This window comes from Rhinolophus sinicus, linkage group LG05, assembly GCF_036562045.2.
Source record: "Rhinolophus sinicus isolate RSC01 linkage group LG05, ASM3656204v1, whole genome shotgun sequence".
Classification (NCBI taxonomy): Eukaryota; Metazoa; Chordata; class Mammalia; order Chiroptera; family Rhinolophidae; genus Rhinolophus; species Rhinolophus sinicus.
Window position 1 is genome coordinate 99,962,426 of NC_133755.1, and position 16,431 is coordinate 99,978,856.

Consider the following 16,431-nt stretch of genomic DNA (forward strand, 5'->3'; position numbering starts at 1 on the left):
CTCTATGCTTTGCATGAGACAAAAACTGAATAAAAGAGAAACAGTGTCTGTCTGTGCTCAACATGGGATAGGAATAGAGAGGGAGTTTCATATATTGTTGAATCAAAGAACCGTGATGGGAAAATGTCATACTTGATAATGCAGGATAGGAGACAAGAAAAGCAGAGGGAACCTTATCTGAAATAAGACATAATTAAAAGAGGGAGGGGGTAAAAGAAGGGTGGGAAGAAAAAGAAACAGAAATATTTCATAGAATTTTGCAACAGATGACTTTGTTGAAGTGTAAGATTTTTTTAGGGCAGGAGGTTATTTTATTCTTAGCAACAGTACTCAAGAGTTACTCCTAATAGTAACAAGCTATCAGAAGTCCCTTTCTTGTTTTTTTTTTTTTTCTTTCTTTTCTACCCTCCCGCCAAACTTTGACGACTGTGTTTACTGTACGTGTACGATGCACACCCACCAATTTCAATGGTTCTGTTTATTTCAGGCCGATTCCATGCCTGTAGTGCGTGCCTGGTGCTGACTTGGGAGAAGTTTTTGCATGCATATGGAATCTGCTCCTGACCCTGAGGCACACCAGCCTCTGGGAAGTGCCTTTTTCAGGAATTGCCTGACCAACCTCTCCTTTTCTTTGCTCTGCCCTTCCTTGCGTGTCTACAAAACTTTTTTGTGGTATTAAGAGTGGGAAGGCAGTCTTTGTGAGATGGAGTCCACTGTCTTCCCTTAATGATGGCATTTTGGAATAAACCTGCTTTTCTTTCCACCAAAAAGAAGAAGGAGAGGGAGAGGGGGAGAGGAGGGAGAGGAGGAGGAGGTAGAGGGGCCAGGAGGAGGAGAAAGAGAAGGAGAAGAAGTCCCTTTCTCCCTTTTTCTCTGAAAAATAGATTTCCAGGCACCCCATGATTCAGAGACTTTTCCAGAAAGATTTAGCTCTAGGCCATATTATAAGAAAATGTGGTGTTTGAAGCCTAGAGATATCAGATAATTTCTTGCAAAACTAATGCATTTATTTGGGGAATAAAAAAGCTCAGTACAGTCATTACTGAGATTGCTCAAAGTTAACTTTCGTTTCATTCTGACAGACAAAAAGGAAGGAAAACAACTTCTTTTCAAATATCAGGAAGTCAATAGTGGAACACCTCTGTGTTTCTTTCTTCAATTTTTCTTCAAAATATACAAAGAAAGAGAAATAAACTTCAAACATACTATTTCCATGTAGACAACCTTCCTCAACGAAGAAAAAATACCACAAAAAAAGATGCCTGCATTCTAAATGATGTATATTCAAACTGTTAAATTTTGAATGATACCAAATCCCCTCAAGCCCCACAATCACTACCTTCCTTGTGACAAAAAGATCATTCTGTTAATCTACACAGAATCCTTATCTTCTGTCTCACCCTTCTCTAATCCATTCTCCACATCACTGCCAGAGATTGTTTAAAAAGCCTGACTTTGCTTTCTTTACCTTGCATTTGCTCATACACTCTATGTTTTCTCCTGCTTCCAAGTCTTTATGAAATGCTGTTCCCTCTATCTGAACACCTCCCACACTTAACCACTTAGTAATCTTCTCCTTCTCTTCAAGTGGTCTGCTCAAGAGTGACTTTCCTTGTAAGGGAGCCATCCATTTAGACTGTCTCCAAGCTGAAAATTAGGTGCTCTTTCATGTTTTCATGACACTGTGCATTCCCCTGCTCTAGAAACTCACAGTGATTCTATAAATCCAACTCTTCTAATTCACTAGTGGACTGTGAGATCATTGAGGCTGAACTATGTCTTATTGATCTTTATGACCCCAGCTCTTAGCTAAACTCCTAGGCACATCTGAGATACTTCAAAATATTTATTGAAATGGATCCATAAAGTTATCCTATAGTAAGTATGGTCTACATATCAGAGATAATAATGTAAAATCTGAGACAACCCATACAGTCTGAGATCTCTGAGCAACCTAACCACAACCACTGAAAGAAAGAAGAAATCTGGTATTGAGTTTTATTTTCCTTCTCTTTCTCATTTTTAATATTTCAGGTTAGTAGGGGAGCTAAAATAAAGTGACAAAAATATAAGCTGGGTAAACAATTACTCAGACTATTGTGAGCTACATCTCTTTTTTTAAAAAAACTATATTAACACTTAAAAAGAGTAATTGATATGTATAGCAAATGATATTCACACCATGAGATCATATAGTTTTAAATTTTATACAGCAGACATTCTCAGATCACTTTCTATATACCAGATACTGTTCTAAAAATATCAATTCTTTTAATTCTTATAACAACCTTAAGAGGTCATCACCAGACAAATTTGGAACTTTTTTTACTGTCTTGTGATAATCAGTGTCATCCTTCTCCTTATATCCAGCAGAGAGATTTTGAAGAGAATAATACCTACAGAACTAAAAATTATTTTCAGATGTCCAAAAATGTATCAAAAGATCTAAGGAAGGAGATCACATCAAATGAGTATTGTAATAGTTATCATCTCACAAGGTACTTGCAAAAGATAAAACAATAATAATTTGAAGATTTGAGTGGAATTTGTATATGGCATTGGAGTACCACATATTTAAAATAAATCACCTGATCAATTACAGAGAGAAGGAAATGGAATATTTATAGGACCAAGATAAACCCATGCTTGTCACAACATAAAGCAGATAACAGGACAAAATCTTGAAAATAGTCTCACTTCTCCTTACTTAAACTTGGAAAAGAGTGATGATTAATTGTAGATGAAGACTTAAAAAAAGCAGATTAAAGTGTAGACAAGTTGAAGAGGCATAAAATGAAAGCTAAGGGCACTGAGTAAATAGCACACTGGGTCCATATTTATGAATTGTCAATAAGAAGGATTTGCAGACATTAATGAATATAGATTCATACTAAAGTTGCAACTACTTTTCCCATTTTGAAAAGTATAGTATAGGAAAGAAGAAAGTGCAGATATTAATACATCAGAGGAACCCATTATACCACAGGATGAAGTTAGCAGAGTTGTACCAATGAACTTGCATGAAGCTACAGAAGGCCTGCTTGTCAAATTTACCAAAGACAAGAGGTCTGGAAAAATGGCTCATGCTTTGGATAACAGGTCAGTGTTTAAAAAGGTCTGGTTAAACATCAAGTTAACAAAATTATATCAATATGTGCATATTTCATTCGGATATCCAATTTATATGTCACCTCTTCACATAGACCCTTTTGACCATCTATTTCTAATATGGTCTTTGGGATTCTCTACTCACTATTACTTCGCCCTGTTTGGTTTTCATCATAGCACTTATCTCTTCCTAATGTTACTTTTTTTTTTTTATGTATTTATTAGTTGATTTTTTTCTGTCTAACTTCACTAGAAAGTAAAATGCATGATAGTAGTAACTTTGTATAACTTAAGTGGAATAGGACAACTATGTCAACATTTGTCAAAAAAATAAAATGCCTATTTATTTCCTTCTATTAAAAAAGAAATTTGATGAGGTCAGAATGGGAAAATACCCTAATAGCATTTCTTGTGAAATATAATATGTGTATAATAACAGAAGCACCGAGCTGGGATCAGAAGAACTGGGTGGTTTTGCCACTGATGAGTTACTTGACTTACGGTAAATCATTGAATTCTTCCAGGAACAGTTTCCTCATCTGTAAAACAAGGCTACTAATAGCTCCTGAGAGGTTTTAAAATAATGTATATAAAAGAATTTTGTAAACCATAGTGTGCAAAACAAATGTGAAGAATGATGATTGGGAGAGGGGGCGGGTGGTTGAGTAAATGCTCAATATGAACCAACAGTATATTGTGACTTCTGAAAAAATAATTAGATACAAACATTGGTTGCATCCAAATAATAGTAGACATTGTGTACTGGCAAGACCCAAAACAGATTGCTGTTTTTCCTCTCAGTAACATATTATGCAAGATATTGACAATTGTCTAAAGGAAGACCGAGCAAATATAGGTTGTAGAGATAGTGAAAATAATTGGAGAAAAAGTAAACATAAGGAGCATGGACGGGGGAGGGGGGCAGTCAGGCTTATTCTGAATATGTGAAGAATTATGTGGAAGATTCATTCTATGTAGCACCAAGATACAAACTAGGAATTGGTTTTAAAAGACTAAGAGGGACAGGTGCTAGTTTAAGACCTTGTTTTCATGTAAGAAACAGTTTTGTAAACTTTAGAGCAGTCCCATGATGGCGGAGGCAGTAAATGATGGTGATCACAGCCACACCAGGGGGGGCATATCCACAATGTTATCAGGAGGCTCTACTCTCAATCTGAAGTTCAGCTTAGGTGATTCCAAGGTCCTTCCCAAGTCTAAGATTATAATCAATCAAATGTGATATTCCTGTCACGCTTAATGAGAATGGAAGGATTCTGAACTCTCCCTCAGATCCCAAAATACTCTTCTTAGAGACAAAAATCAATAACTGAGAGAATGGCAGGTGATATCAGTCCTGAGTCAATGAGAAGAAAGAGCAGCTGGGTGTGGTATTCAGCAGGGGAGAGCCTTTGTGCTTTTACAGCTACATCCTACTGAGAATGTTTAATGCTGTTTTGTATGTTATTGTCTCCTTGGCTTGACACCATGAACTATTATGATTCTTGGTGTCCTTCAAGAATTTGTTGCTGTGCTTCATAGGACACTGGCTGTTGCAAATACAAATTCCAGCTGAAGATCTCTTTCAATTCAACTAAGGTCTGATTCCCCAGTTTGGAGGAGGGGAAGAGGAAGAGAGCCTTAAAGGTTCAGCAAGTGCTAAATTGGCAAAACCAAACACGTTGCAATATTTGCCTGAAATGACTTTTGCATAGTCCTGCCGGAGGAATACAGAAGCTCCTCCTCGTTCCCGTTATATTTACAACACAGAGACAAATGCATCAACAAATCCTATATTAACCAAGTGCTGACGTGTTTGTCATGTCCAGAGACCTACACATGTCTGTGTATGGTTTATAGAGACTGCACGTGAGAAATGGGAGGCGGGGAGTAGAAAAGAGGCAGATTTAACTCACAGAGAAACAGGTTAAAATAATTTTCATGACTTTCCCCCACCCCCAACTTCAGCCTCGGCTCTCCCTCCGCGGGAGGAGGCTGTGGGCTGCGGACTCTGATGGAATGAGGAGTAATTGAGCTTGAGCCCAGCCAGAGGTAGCTTCTCCTCCGGGTGTCACTGCTGCAGCCAGGTGCTAGGTCCTCAACGGCCGCTCTGCCCGGTGCAACATCGACTGCAAAGACAGCCAAGCCGCGGCAGAAGTTGCCGGGCATAAGACTCGGGAGGCATTGGCTCAGTAACTTTTCACGTCATTTTCTGCTCTGGAGCCCCTTCTCTCCTCTCCGAGCAGCCTTTGCCACCGCGAATTATCAGTGCTCATGGGGCAAGGGAAGAGCAGCTTGCAGCACTGAGCGGAACCGGACTCGAGCCCGTGATGTCCGGCACCAAATTGGAGGACTCACCCCCTTGTCGCAACTGGTCATCTGCTTCGGAGCTCAATGAAACTCAAGAGCCGTTTTTAAACCCCACCGACTATGACGACGAGGAATTCCTGCGGTACCTGTGGAGAGAATACCTACACCCGAAAGAATATGAGTGGGTCCTGATCGCCGGCTACATCATCGTGTTCGTGGTGGCTCTCATTGGGAACGTCCTGGGTGAGTCTGGTCCCGGGCAGCCCTCCAAAGGACTGGAGCGTCCCCTCCACTCCCGGCTGCAGAGTCTGAGACCCCTCCCTCCTCCTGGGATGCAAACAAAGAGGTCGCAGCTCTCAGGGTGGGGATTTTCTATTAATAAAAAAAAAAGAAGAAAGAAAAAGTTTTCTGGTTTTAGGAACCACGACTGAGCCCAGAAAGGGTGATTCTTTTTTTGCAGGGAGAAGCGGGGAATCGCGTTTCTTTTGCGGGCTCCTAGGTTACAAGTGCAGGGAGAGGGGCAGCGACTCGGTCTCCAGGTGGATTTTGAGTGCGGGGGAAATTAGTCAGCCTTTTGTGTAACGTGGCTGGGTGTTTCTGGGGTTTGGGAAGAGGTAAATCTGGCAGAATGCAAAGCTGTACCTCTAAGGAACACGCTTGCTTAGGCTGTTGAAGTCACAAAGGATTTGTGAGCGAGGCAGAGTGACCTTTGGCAAGGAGGTTTAGGCTCTGTCTAGAGGTTGTCATGAAAAGAAGGCAGAGTGGGGACAGAGGCAAAGCAGGAAGGTGCACTCACACACTGAAGCTGAATTATACCCTTGCTGGGAGCAAGCAGCTTAGGAAGGAGGGGCATTTGAGAAAAGTACCAAAGAGATCCCAATCATTCATCCATTCATTCGTCATTCATTCATCCACTCCATCCATATCTATATCTATATCTATATATCTATATATCTATATCTATATCTAACTATATCTATATATCCCCCACCCAGAGCGTGCTTGTTGCCAGGCTGGGGAAATATTGGTATCTATTTTTTTTTCCCCCAAAGAGGAGACCAAGCTTAATGCTAGGCTCTTTCTCTTTGTCCTTATCTAGGTTTTGCATGCAAACATACATTTCCTCCCCACTCCCGACATTTGCATAATTTTTGAGGGTTGGGCAGAGGATGCAATAGCAATTTGGTAGCTGGAGTTTACAAAGGCAGCTGAGGAATCCACTTAAGAAAAAGGAGTTTGGGAAGGGAGGGACGGGAGGGCTTAACATGAACTGTGAATGGAAGGAGCATGTACCTTGATGAATGGAGAGTGGGAGGTGTTTCAAATGTAGAGGGCAGTGTGGTGGGAAGGGCTGTTGAAAATGACAGGAGGGGGTGGGGGAGGTGAGGAGCAGATGATCTGGATTTTCAGTTATTAAAAGGGAAGAAGATGAGTGAGCTGAGATAGGCTGGGAGACTTTGAATTCCAAAGCAGATAATTTGTAGCTATAGTGGAAAAACTTACCAGGCTTTCAGCACCAACCTCATTTTTACCTTCTTTCCCCAAATGTGTCAGTCTGGACAGGAAACTTTCAAAGTAGTCTCTCACCAATTTAGCAGGCAGAGTAGTTGGAAATATACGACTGAGAGGCATTCTGGAGAAAGTTGGTAGAATAGTATTTGATAAGAGGGCTAAGACTTCTTTGAGAACTTTAGTTTGCTCTTTCTGTACTGTTTTCAGGCTATTTTTCTTTGTGTTTTTTTTTTTTTTTTTAAAGGTTAGACAGAAAGATAATCTTTTGAGGATGCAAAAAAGGTGGAATACACATGATTAGGGTCCTTTGTTATAAGAATATGTCTGCTAATAGTTATATCTTTCTTATTTCCGTTCTACTTGTTATCTATTCCTTAGGATTACAACTATTAAGACACATCACCACTTGTATAGCAACATTTCACTGCATCATGCCAACACTTAATGAGAAGTGAATGATCCAAATTGAAAATCTGCTGAGAACCTACTGTGTGCCAGACCCCTTTGTATATACTGTCTCACTTAAACCTCAAAGTGACCCACATGTGATAGATAAAGAAGCAAGACTTAGAGAAATGAAATGACTTGTTAAGGAACATGATTCAGATTCTATTCCATTTCTTTTGACCTCAGATCCAGAATTCCCCATTGATATTCTACTCTAGAGCTAGAAAGCATATAAAGAATGAATTATTTGCTCCTGGTTGTCTGCAAGCTATTAAATGTATTTCCTGTTCTCTTCCGCATCTATGTCCACTGTTAATAAATTACCACAAGGGGTTAATGACTCTATCATTCTCTCCAACCAAAACCTATCCAAAGAAGAATGTTATTGCATTGCAGTAAAATTTTGACATGTTTAACTACAAATCATTATATTTCCCTTTAATTTTCTCTCAGGCTTATGCTCTGTGAGAAAATTTGTACCTCTTGGCTGTTATTTCATTCTGGCTTTGCACAGACCTTTGCAAAGAACTGCATAGTCTTTATATCTTAACTGAATGGTTTAGGGGTCCATGCTTTCTAGTCTGGGGAGTGTTTTACACTCAAGAAGGAAACACCTCTACAGTGAGACAAACTTGTTTCATTTTGTCAAGAAAGAGTGCACTGTCCACAGCCCTAAGTGCTGAAATGGCCAATCCCGTTTAGCTTAAAAAGACAGATTTACTTAAAACACCCTACTCTTAAGATACGGACAGCTGTTTTCCTCAGCACTGAATGACACTGAAATCCTCTCTGGCTGAACTGAAACCCATTCTTACAAACATATCCCCTGAAAGTTTATGAGGTTACGTTTGACATTTAAACAAATGAGCAGTGTTATGACTCACAAGCCACTTCCTGCTCTTTGATGTCACTGTCAAATTTGCAAAATGGATTCGATTGAGACTAGTTTGTGGGGTTTTTTTGCCCCTCTGGTGTAAATAATTTTATTCAAAAAGTGGCAGGACAAGAAATCACATTATTCGTGCAAGATAAAGATGCATCATTAGTTTTGAAAGTGAAATACCACAGTATAGGCAGCAGATGTAATCACTGACCCTTCAGGTCCATCCACCATTTGCACTTGCATGTAACTGACTACCTGGGAAATCTCAGCCTTATTGAACTTACACATAAAATATACCAGTTAGAAGTCATTTCGCCCACAGTGTCCTTTTGTAAAGTGATGTAACAGGATATGCTCTGAGCAGAATGACCAAGTCTTGCTCATCCCCACCTTATTTTCTTGTCTCCACAATTCCTCTTTCTCCTTATGCCCCCTCTCCACTATCAGATGTTTGTTTCCAGAGATCGAAAGCAGTTTCCTGGCTAAAAAAGTGGCATTTTCAAAATAAAATAAATGTTACTCTACATAGAATTTTATAGGTGTATGTGTTCTAATAAAAGACACACATGTTTAACTATAGAATTTAAGTCCTAGGGAGGAAGATGGTTATTTTTGGAAGCAGTATTTTTCTAGTATCTTTAAAATTATGCCCCATACAGCCTATTCCTATGTATATCTTGCACTATAGCCAAGTAGATGCCTCCAATTATTTGACCAGTGTATTTTGAACAATATTACGTTTTTAAAATTAATGTGTTTGGGGAAAGAGAACTCTTGGGGACATTAAAAGGAATATATTTAATGTAATTCTTACTTATTCCTTCAGTTGAAACTGGATATACAGATGGATTCCAGTCAGTTCAAACATTAAGCATTTGGAGGAAATGAGCAATTCTCTGCCTCTCTTACTTCTGCATTCAAAAAAATCTTAATTTTCACCTGGATTGTTTCTATCTTTCCTGTTGTTATCTCCATATGAAAATGAGAATATTCAACAGATTACATCAGTTCAGCTATGCTTCTCCCTTCTTGTGTGACCATTCATAAATTATTGAACTCTCCAAGTCAGTTATTTTTCCAATTGAAAATTAAGGCTGATAATGCCTGCCTTGTAGAGAACTTACCAATATATGATATATAGATATATAGAGATGTATGCACACAAATATATATGTATGTATGCATGCAGTAGATGTGTGGATATATATATATATATATATATATGGCAAAAAATGCATGCAAGTGGGCACTTTGGTCAACATTGCTCAAGCACCATAAGCAGAAGCGTCTATACACTGATGGCAACCACTTTGAGAACCTCTTGTAATTGCAGAAGTCAAATGTGACTTGTATTTATCCTTTGTGATCGGTATATATTGAGTATTAAAAATTTTAATAGTTTTTTCCTTTCTTAAAATGTGTATACATTTTTGGCACTATATATATTTTTAGTGTGTATATGTAGTATGTATTGAGGGGAAAAATATATATGTATAGTGCCATATATTTTCCCCTCCCTACATAGTAAACACTAAATGCCCATTTCTATTCCTTCATTCGTACTGTTGAAGTCTCTCCCTGATGTGGTTTGCAGCCATCTTCTGTCTTCATGGCCATTCTGTGTTTCTGTATCTCTTTGTCTCTTTATGTTCTAGCCTTTTTTCAATTGAGTGTTTTCCTAAAAGCTATTAGCAAAATGGAGTTGGCACATTACTCTGCTTTCCCATACCACCTCCACCCACCCCATCCCCTGACAGGTGTGTTTAGTGCCTTTTCACTAACTACTTAATAATGCCTTCCCATCTCTCTGTAAAAGTCATTCCTATCATGATATTTTTTTTCTTTCTCTCACAGTTTAAATTTGCCTGCACTGGGTACCATTCACTGAGTTTTTAAATTGTTAATTGGTTGGTCTATCACTGTTAATGTTTTAAATAACGCCCACATACACACAGACAAACACACTGATAATATGTTGATTTAACTCAGTTAAAGCACACTGCCTATTAAGTAATTTACCCAATAACAGTTAAGCTAAGTTGGGTGGGTGGGATGGGAGGAACATCTGTAATAAGGTTGCTTCTTACAGAGTTAATCTTATGTCCCAGAGATGGAAATGGCAGAGTTATACTGTATGGAGGGGAAATTCTCACTACTTCTAAGCCTAAGAGATTTTTTTTCTGCTTCATCTAATGTCTAATTCAGCTTTGTGGGTGTTTGTAAACCCACCCTTTCCTACACAGGAAGCAGAAAGAGGTTAGAGATAATACATTACTAATCTCTGCCAGGACTCCATAGAAGTCATGAATAGTGACAGTAAAAGGTAATATAAATATAGCCATTAAGCTTTAAACCTGTATGGTTTTAGTTACAGAATGCAAAACATGCTTAGCTGAATAAGAATTAAATTGATGCCTCTACGTTTTTACTAAAACCATAACAACTTAGTTTTACCAGGTAAAATAAGTCATGTTTTCGACTTAAACAAAATCTCAGTGATAACTTTTTAAATGTCTGTCTCATAGATAACATCAACATTTATCATGGATAGACACTAATAAGATAACATGTGCTACTGGTAATTTGAATGTAATGGAGTCTTCCTATATTTGAAGAAAATTATGAGAGAAGTAAAATAATGAACATGATACCAATTTTCAAAAGAGGCCAAATATAATATTCAAATACAAATACAGCATTCCAGTTTCAAGTTTTTTCTTGATTTCATTAGGATATATATATGAATTTTATATGTATTCATACGAATTTGTATTATTTCATATTTTCATATATTAGAATATATTTGCAAATCCTCAGGTACTGCAGCTACGTTAGCATTCCAAAGTCCCTGAATCTCGCTCAGCAACTCAAATTTCACAAGTATCCACTGCCGGTGTTATTTCACTGGTCAGGGAACATCTTTCCATCTTTCTTCTTGTAGCATTCTGACGTATGCCACACCCTTAGTGATGTGGCTCCAGTAAGCGATGGCTCCCTGGTAAGGTTCCGTCAATGGCATGTGATAGGTGAAGCTCACGGTATTCATCTCCAGTTCCTTTTCTCACTGCAAAGGTAAATGAAGAAAATTTATCGAGTACTATATGCCACGTTCCACAGTGAATATATATATTTCACTGATGCCTCATAACCAATGTTTAATGAGAAGATTAATAGCTTTATTTTACAAATGAGAAAAATAAAATTCCAAAAGCTATTTTAACTTAATCCAAAGTTTAGTCATACAATAAATAGCATCATTAGGTTTCATATACAAATTTATCAGATTCTGTGGCCCACTTGTGTTCTATTACTTCATCCTTTCTCTCTCCCTTGCTTCTAATTCTGATTAAAAACACAGAGGAAAAGAAAGTGGAAATGATGCTTAGGTGTGCCCTCTAGACAATTTACGGAGTTGTTCTGGCATGTCGTCATGGTATTTCTCCTGATAGTTCAGCTGTGAGTATGAGCTCATTTGATAAGTTAGTCAAGGTCAGACTAAAGTTACTTTACAAGAGAAAATTTCCAGGTAATATAGGTGCTGCCAAAAATGCTTTTGCCGGTTCAGGGGGGTGACTCACTGGATAAATGTTAGATAATTGTGGCCGAGGATCATTTTGTCATTTATAGTACAATCCTTAGACACAATTTAAGATTGAGGATCTAAACATTGAATATCTCAGATAATCTAATGATCTTTTTATTTTCTTTTTCAGTTGTCAAACGCATACATGCATTTTGTTTTATTTTCCCAACATAATTAATATTTAAAAAACAATCAGAAGTCTCTATTGATTTGACTGAACAGGTCAATCTTTATATCACACAATAGTGTTCCTAAAACATAAGGTGTTATATATGTTCAAAAAGGCATTCACCATCACAGTAGACATAAAATGACCTTTATGTACTGACAGTGGAATCTTTTGAGATGCTATTGGATAAAATACCTGACATATATAACCTGTATTTTAAATAGCTGACTCTTAGGAGTGAATTTGTTCATTTCACCTTTGTTCTCAATGAGAGATGACCTCTTAACCAAGTAAATATATTTGATATAAATTTCATATAGCAGTCAATTCCTTGCCAATAGAACTATTTTCTCATAAACAAAAAACAAACTGTTCAGAATAAATATGTACTTTATTCTTTAAAATATTTTGGGATTATTGTGATTGACTATTTTCCAGTAATTTGCTTTCATTATTAAATACATATTAATATTATATTTAATACTTATGTAATATTTCACTCTCCAAAAGACATGTTGCATACATCATCTCATTTATTCTTCACAACAATCTTGCAGGTAGGTCTTATTTAGTGAAAAAATTCAAGTACTTGAAGTGATTTAAAATCTTTTAAAAGAAAAGTTTGAGTACATGGACATATCAAAGGGTTGTGTGTCAGCTTGGGTAAAGTTTATGTTTTCTGTATTAGAAGAGGCCAAGATAAAGGAGGCTAGCTATCTTTGTCTGGCCTTCAGCAATGATGTCTCATACCTGATTTTGGAAACATCTGCACATAGATACATAGTAACTAAATTCACAAACCTCGAGAAAAAGAAAATACAAAAGAGTTCCAAAGTTTTCATGTTAAATAAGAAGTTGCTGTTACAAGTCCTAGAATACTTCAAGTCCTTTCAATCATCATAGTCTCTTTCTGTAGACATATCTTTATGAGAGTTTTATTGGTCTGAATAGGTAGGCTATGCCATAGTATCAAATAAACCCTGATCACAAAAGTTTATTCCTTGCTTATTTAATAGCTAATGTGAGTTGGAGAGTGTTTCATCCAATAACTCATGATCCAGGTGCCCTCCATGTTTTATGTACCAACTTAACAGGTGGCCTTTGTGGTAACCAGCCTCTAAGATGGCTCTTAATGTGCCTGCATCTTCTGGCATTCACACCCTTGTGTAATCCCTTCCCACAATGTGCCAGGATTGATCTGGGTGACCAACAACATACAAGATTACGTGACATACGTGAGAGTATGTCACTTTCAAGATTACATTATAAAAAATTACAGCTTCTGCCTTGAGCCCCCCCACCCCACCCCACCCACTCTCTTGCTCTTGTATTTTTTTGCTCTGGAGAAAGTAAGATTCCTTGTTATGAGCAACCCACATAATAAGGAATTGAAATATCCATCCAACAGCCATTGTGGAAATGTGGCCTGCTAACAACTTCATATCTGATCTTGGAAGGAAATCTTTCTGCCAGATTGAGTCTTGAGATGACTGTAACAGCACCGTTCCCCAGCCCCCAGCTAGAGTGAAACTTAATGACAGATTCTGAGACACGGCAATCTAGCTAAGTTTCTCACAGATTCCTGACTCTTTAGAAGCTGTGAGATAATAAATATTTGTTGTTTTAAGTTTTTTGTTTGTTTGTTTTTAATTTGGGGATAAGTTATGTAGTCTCTAAAGCTGTCATGGTAGGAAAAGAGTGAACTGGAAAAAAATATACTGACTTTTAAAGCAACACATATCAATCATGTCCATAATCATTCGGCTAAAACCAATTACATTGTGTCACCCTAACTGCAAGTGGGGCTGAAAGTGTAAAGGAAACCTGTCTCTGTCACAGAAACCATACAATAGTTAAAAGTATTTTTAACTTGCATAGACTCAGAAAAAGGGAATTTAGAGGAATCAAGTATCTAAAGGCATAAGCCTAAAATAAGCTGATAGATAGATGCACTCAGCATTTTGGATCTCTGCCAATCAAAGTAACATAATATTAAGAAATGCTGTGGTAATTAATGTGCCAAGCATCTAGGGTACAAAGATAATAGAAACCAAGGAACCTACTTGCCAGTGGGACAGACAAAAATATTGATAGATTATTTCAATATAATGTGGCAAGTGCTCTGATTGATGGGTTACAGGGTGTAGTGAAAGTATATAAGAAGAACACTTAGTTCCATTTGGAGGATTAGAGAAAGACTCAGGAGGAAATGACACCTAAATTGAGTTTTAATGCATAAATTCAAGTTATACAGGTGAAGAAAATTGGGTAAGGATGTTCTAAGCAGAGGAAACCACATGAGCAAAAGCAAAGACGCGTGAAATAGCATGGACTGTGAAGAGAATGTTAAGCAGTTGGGTAACTCAAGTGTACCTGTAGATAAAGGGAGTCTAGAGACAAAGCTGTAGCATTAGACAAGGGTTCAGTTACAAAAGACCTGTGTTTCCCACTGAAGAGCTTGTCTGGCTTTGATACTATAGTTTAAAGGAAGCCCTTAGAAAATTTTACGGAGAGTGCCGTCATTGCTTTGCATTTTTCATGAGAGCGTTTTGGGGTTAATAAAGGATAAATCCAAAGGGAGAAAGATGTGTGAACATTTTCACATTAGAGTTTGTGTCCTGTTTGGGACTCATTAAATCAAGCCTACTTTAATGAAAAAAAAAAAATGATAATAAAAGATGTAATCAAAATTCTCTAAATAATTACTTCTTTGAGGCTTTCTACATGCTGCATAAGGAGGAAAGAAAAGAGAGAAAATGAGGAAAAAATAAAGAAAGGGAAAAGGAAGACTAAAATATAGACAAAAAGTGTAACTATTTTCACATTGGTGACTGTTTAAATTTGAGAAGAAATTTCTCTTCAAATGACTTTTCATATTTCTTTCCTGAAAGACGTATGCCTGACTCTTGTATGCCATGGTTCTATTAATATTTTCCAATATTCTATAATGTTTTCATTAAAATTATTTTTGTAATAACATATTTTGGGGGTTTCAATCAGTCACCTATACGCCTACTCATCCATCATTTTGGCCTTTAGATCATTTTATTACCTCACACTGAAACCCAAAAAATGAAAAATTTGAGATCTAATGAAATCCCCAATTTTTTTACTCTAAATTACTTGCAACTCCCCAAATATAGTCATTTGAAAATTTATCTTAAATGGCATTTTTGTCATTCAAATAATCAATAAGATATCACATTGACCCTAGGTCAACCATTAGGGAATTACAGAGAACATGTCTCTAAAAGTTGACATGATAACACTTCAGAATTTATAAACCTGTGATTAGTTTAAAAGACTTTCACACAATGGAGTATACAGATGTTCTATTATAAAGTTGTATACACCTGAAATTTATTAACCAATGTTACCCTAATAAATTCAATTTAAAATGTCCATATATATATGGAGTTTTAAAAGTAGAAATTAATTAATTAAAATATTTGCTATTACTAGCTCACAATGGGAATATGGCAATGATTAAAAGTTTTAATATTATTTTCTAGATTTTCAGTGAGTTTTTATTCCTACTCAGTGACTCTAAAATGAATTTGGAAATCATATGGTTTACAACCATATGGGGCCTTCATTTTATCACTACAATGCTATAAATGGGGTCAAAAAAGCACTGTCAATAATAATTTATTTCCTCAGTTGAGAATGAATTTTATGAGTCACCCACTTTGGTAAAGAACTATATTGCCTATAAATACTATTTTGAAATGTGCAAATTGTGCTAATCTTTCTGGGAAAGAAGTAGAGAGTTATGGTTAAGTGCTTTCTTGAAATCTGCAAATTGTGCTAATCTTTCTGGGATAGAAGTAGAGAGTTATGGTTAAGTGCTTATGAGACCATTTTGTCATTGGGTGAAACTGAGTCAGCTTTTCATTATGAAAAAATAGCTTAAAACTTAATCTCTCCAATTAGGATACTTAATATGGAAGTTTCCCAATTTTAGAAAGCTTAAAAACAAATATATTAACAAATCTCACCAGCTGGTGCAGGAAAAGCTCTTCATAGTTATTGGGACATGGATGTGCTGAGGCTTGATTTACAGTTCAGAGCAGGAAAGCCTGGGAAGGCCTTGTTCTTAGAAGTCATCAGAGATGGTGATGGTGATTCATAGATTCCTGAAAGTCAGTAAAATTACCCTACTTTATGGATTCATGTGTTCCCCTCCCACCTAGCATAATGAACTTTGCAACTAATCACTGAAAGAAACCCAAACTATCTCAGTAGAAAAGAGAATAAGAACTTAAGAACTTAAAAACACATAAATAAAAACATGCGCATGCACACACACACACACACACACACACACACACACACACACACATTTTGGGGATTGCATTGTATGGCTAATAGGATTTTAATACACTCTTGTGGTGTTTTTTTTTGTTTGTTTGTTTGTTAGTT

The 16,431-nt window shown here is 37.0% G+C and overlaps 1 protein-coding gene across 1 annotated transcript in view; it reads left to right on the top strand.

Annotated features, from left to right (window-relative positions):
* Positions 1 to 4,943: 4,943 nt before the first annotated feature.
* The window catches only part of HCRTR2 (hypocretin receptor 2), a 94,262-nt gene continuing 82,774 nt past the window's right edge, over positions 4,944 to 16,431 (top strand). Inside the window, exon 1 of the mRNA XM_019734592.2 lies at positions 4,944 to 5,658. Coding sequence (XP_019590151.2) covers positions 5,436 to 5,658 — 223 coding nt within the window. The 5' untranslated portion in view covers positions 4,944 to 5,435. The remainder of the gene's footprint in view (positions 5,659 to 16,431) is intronic.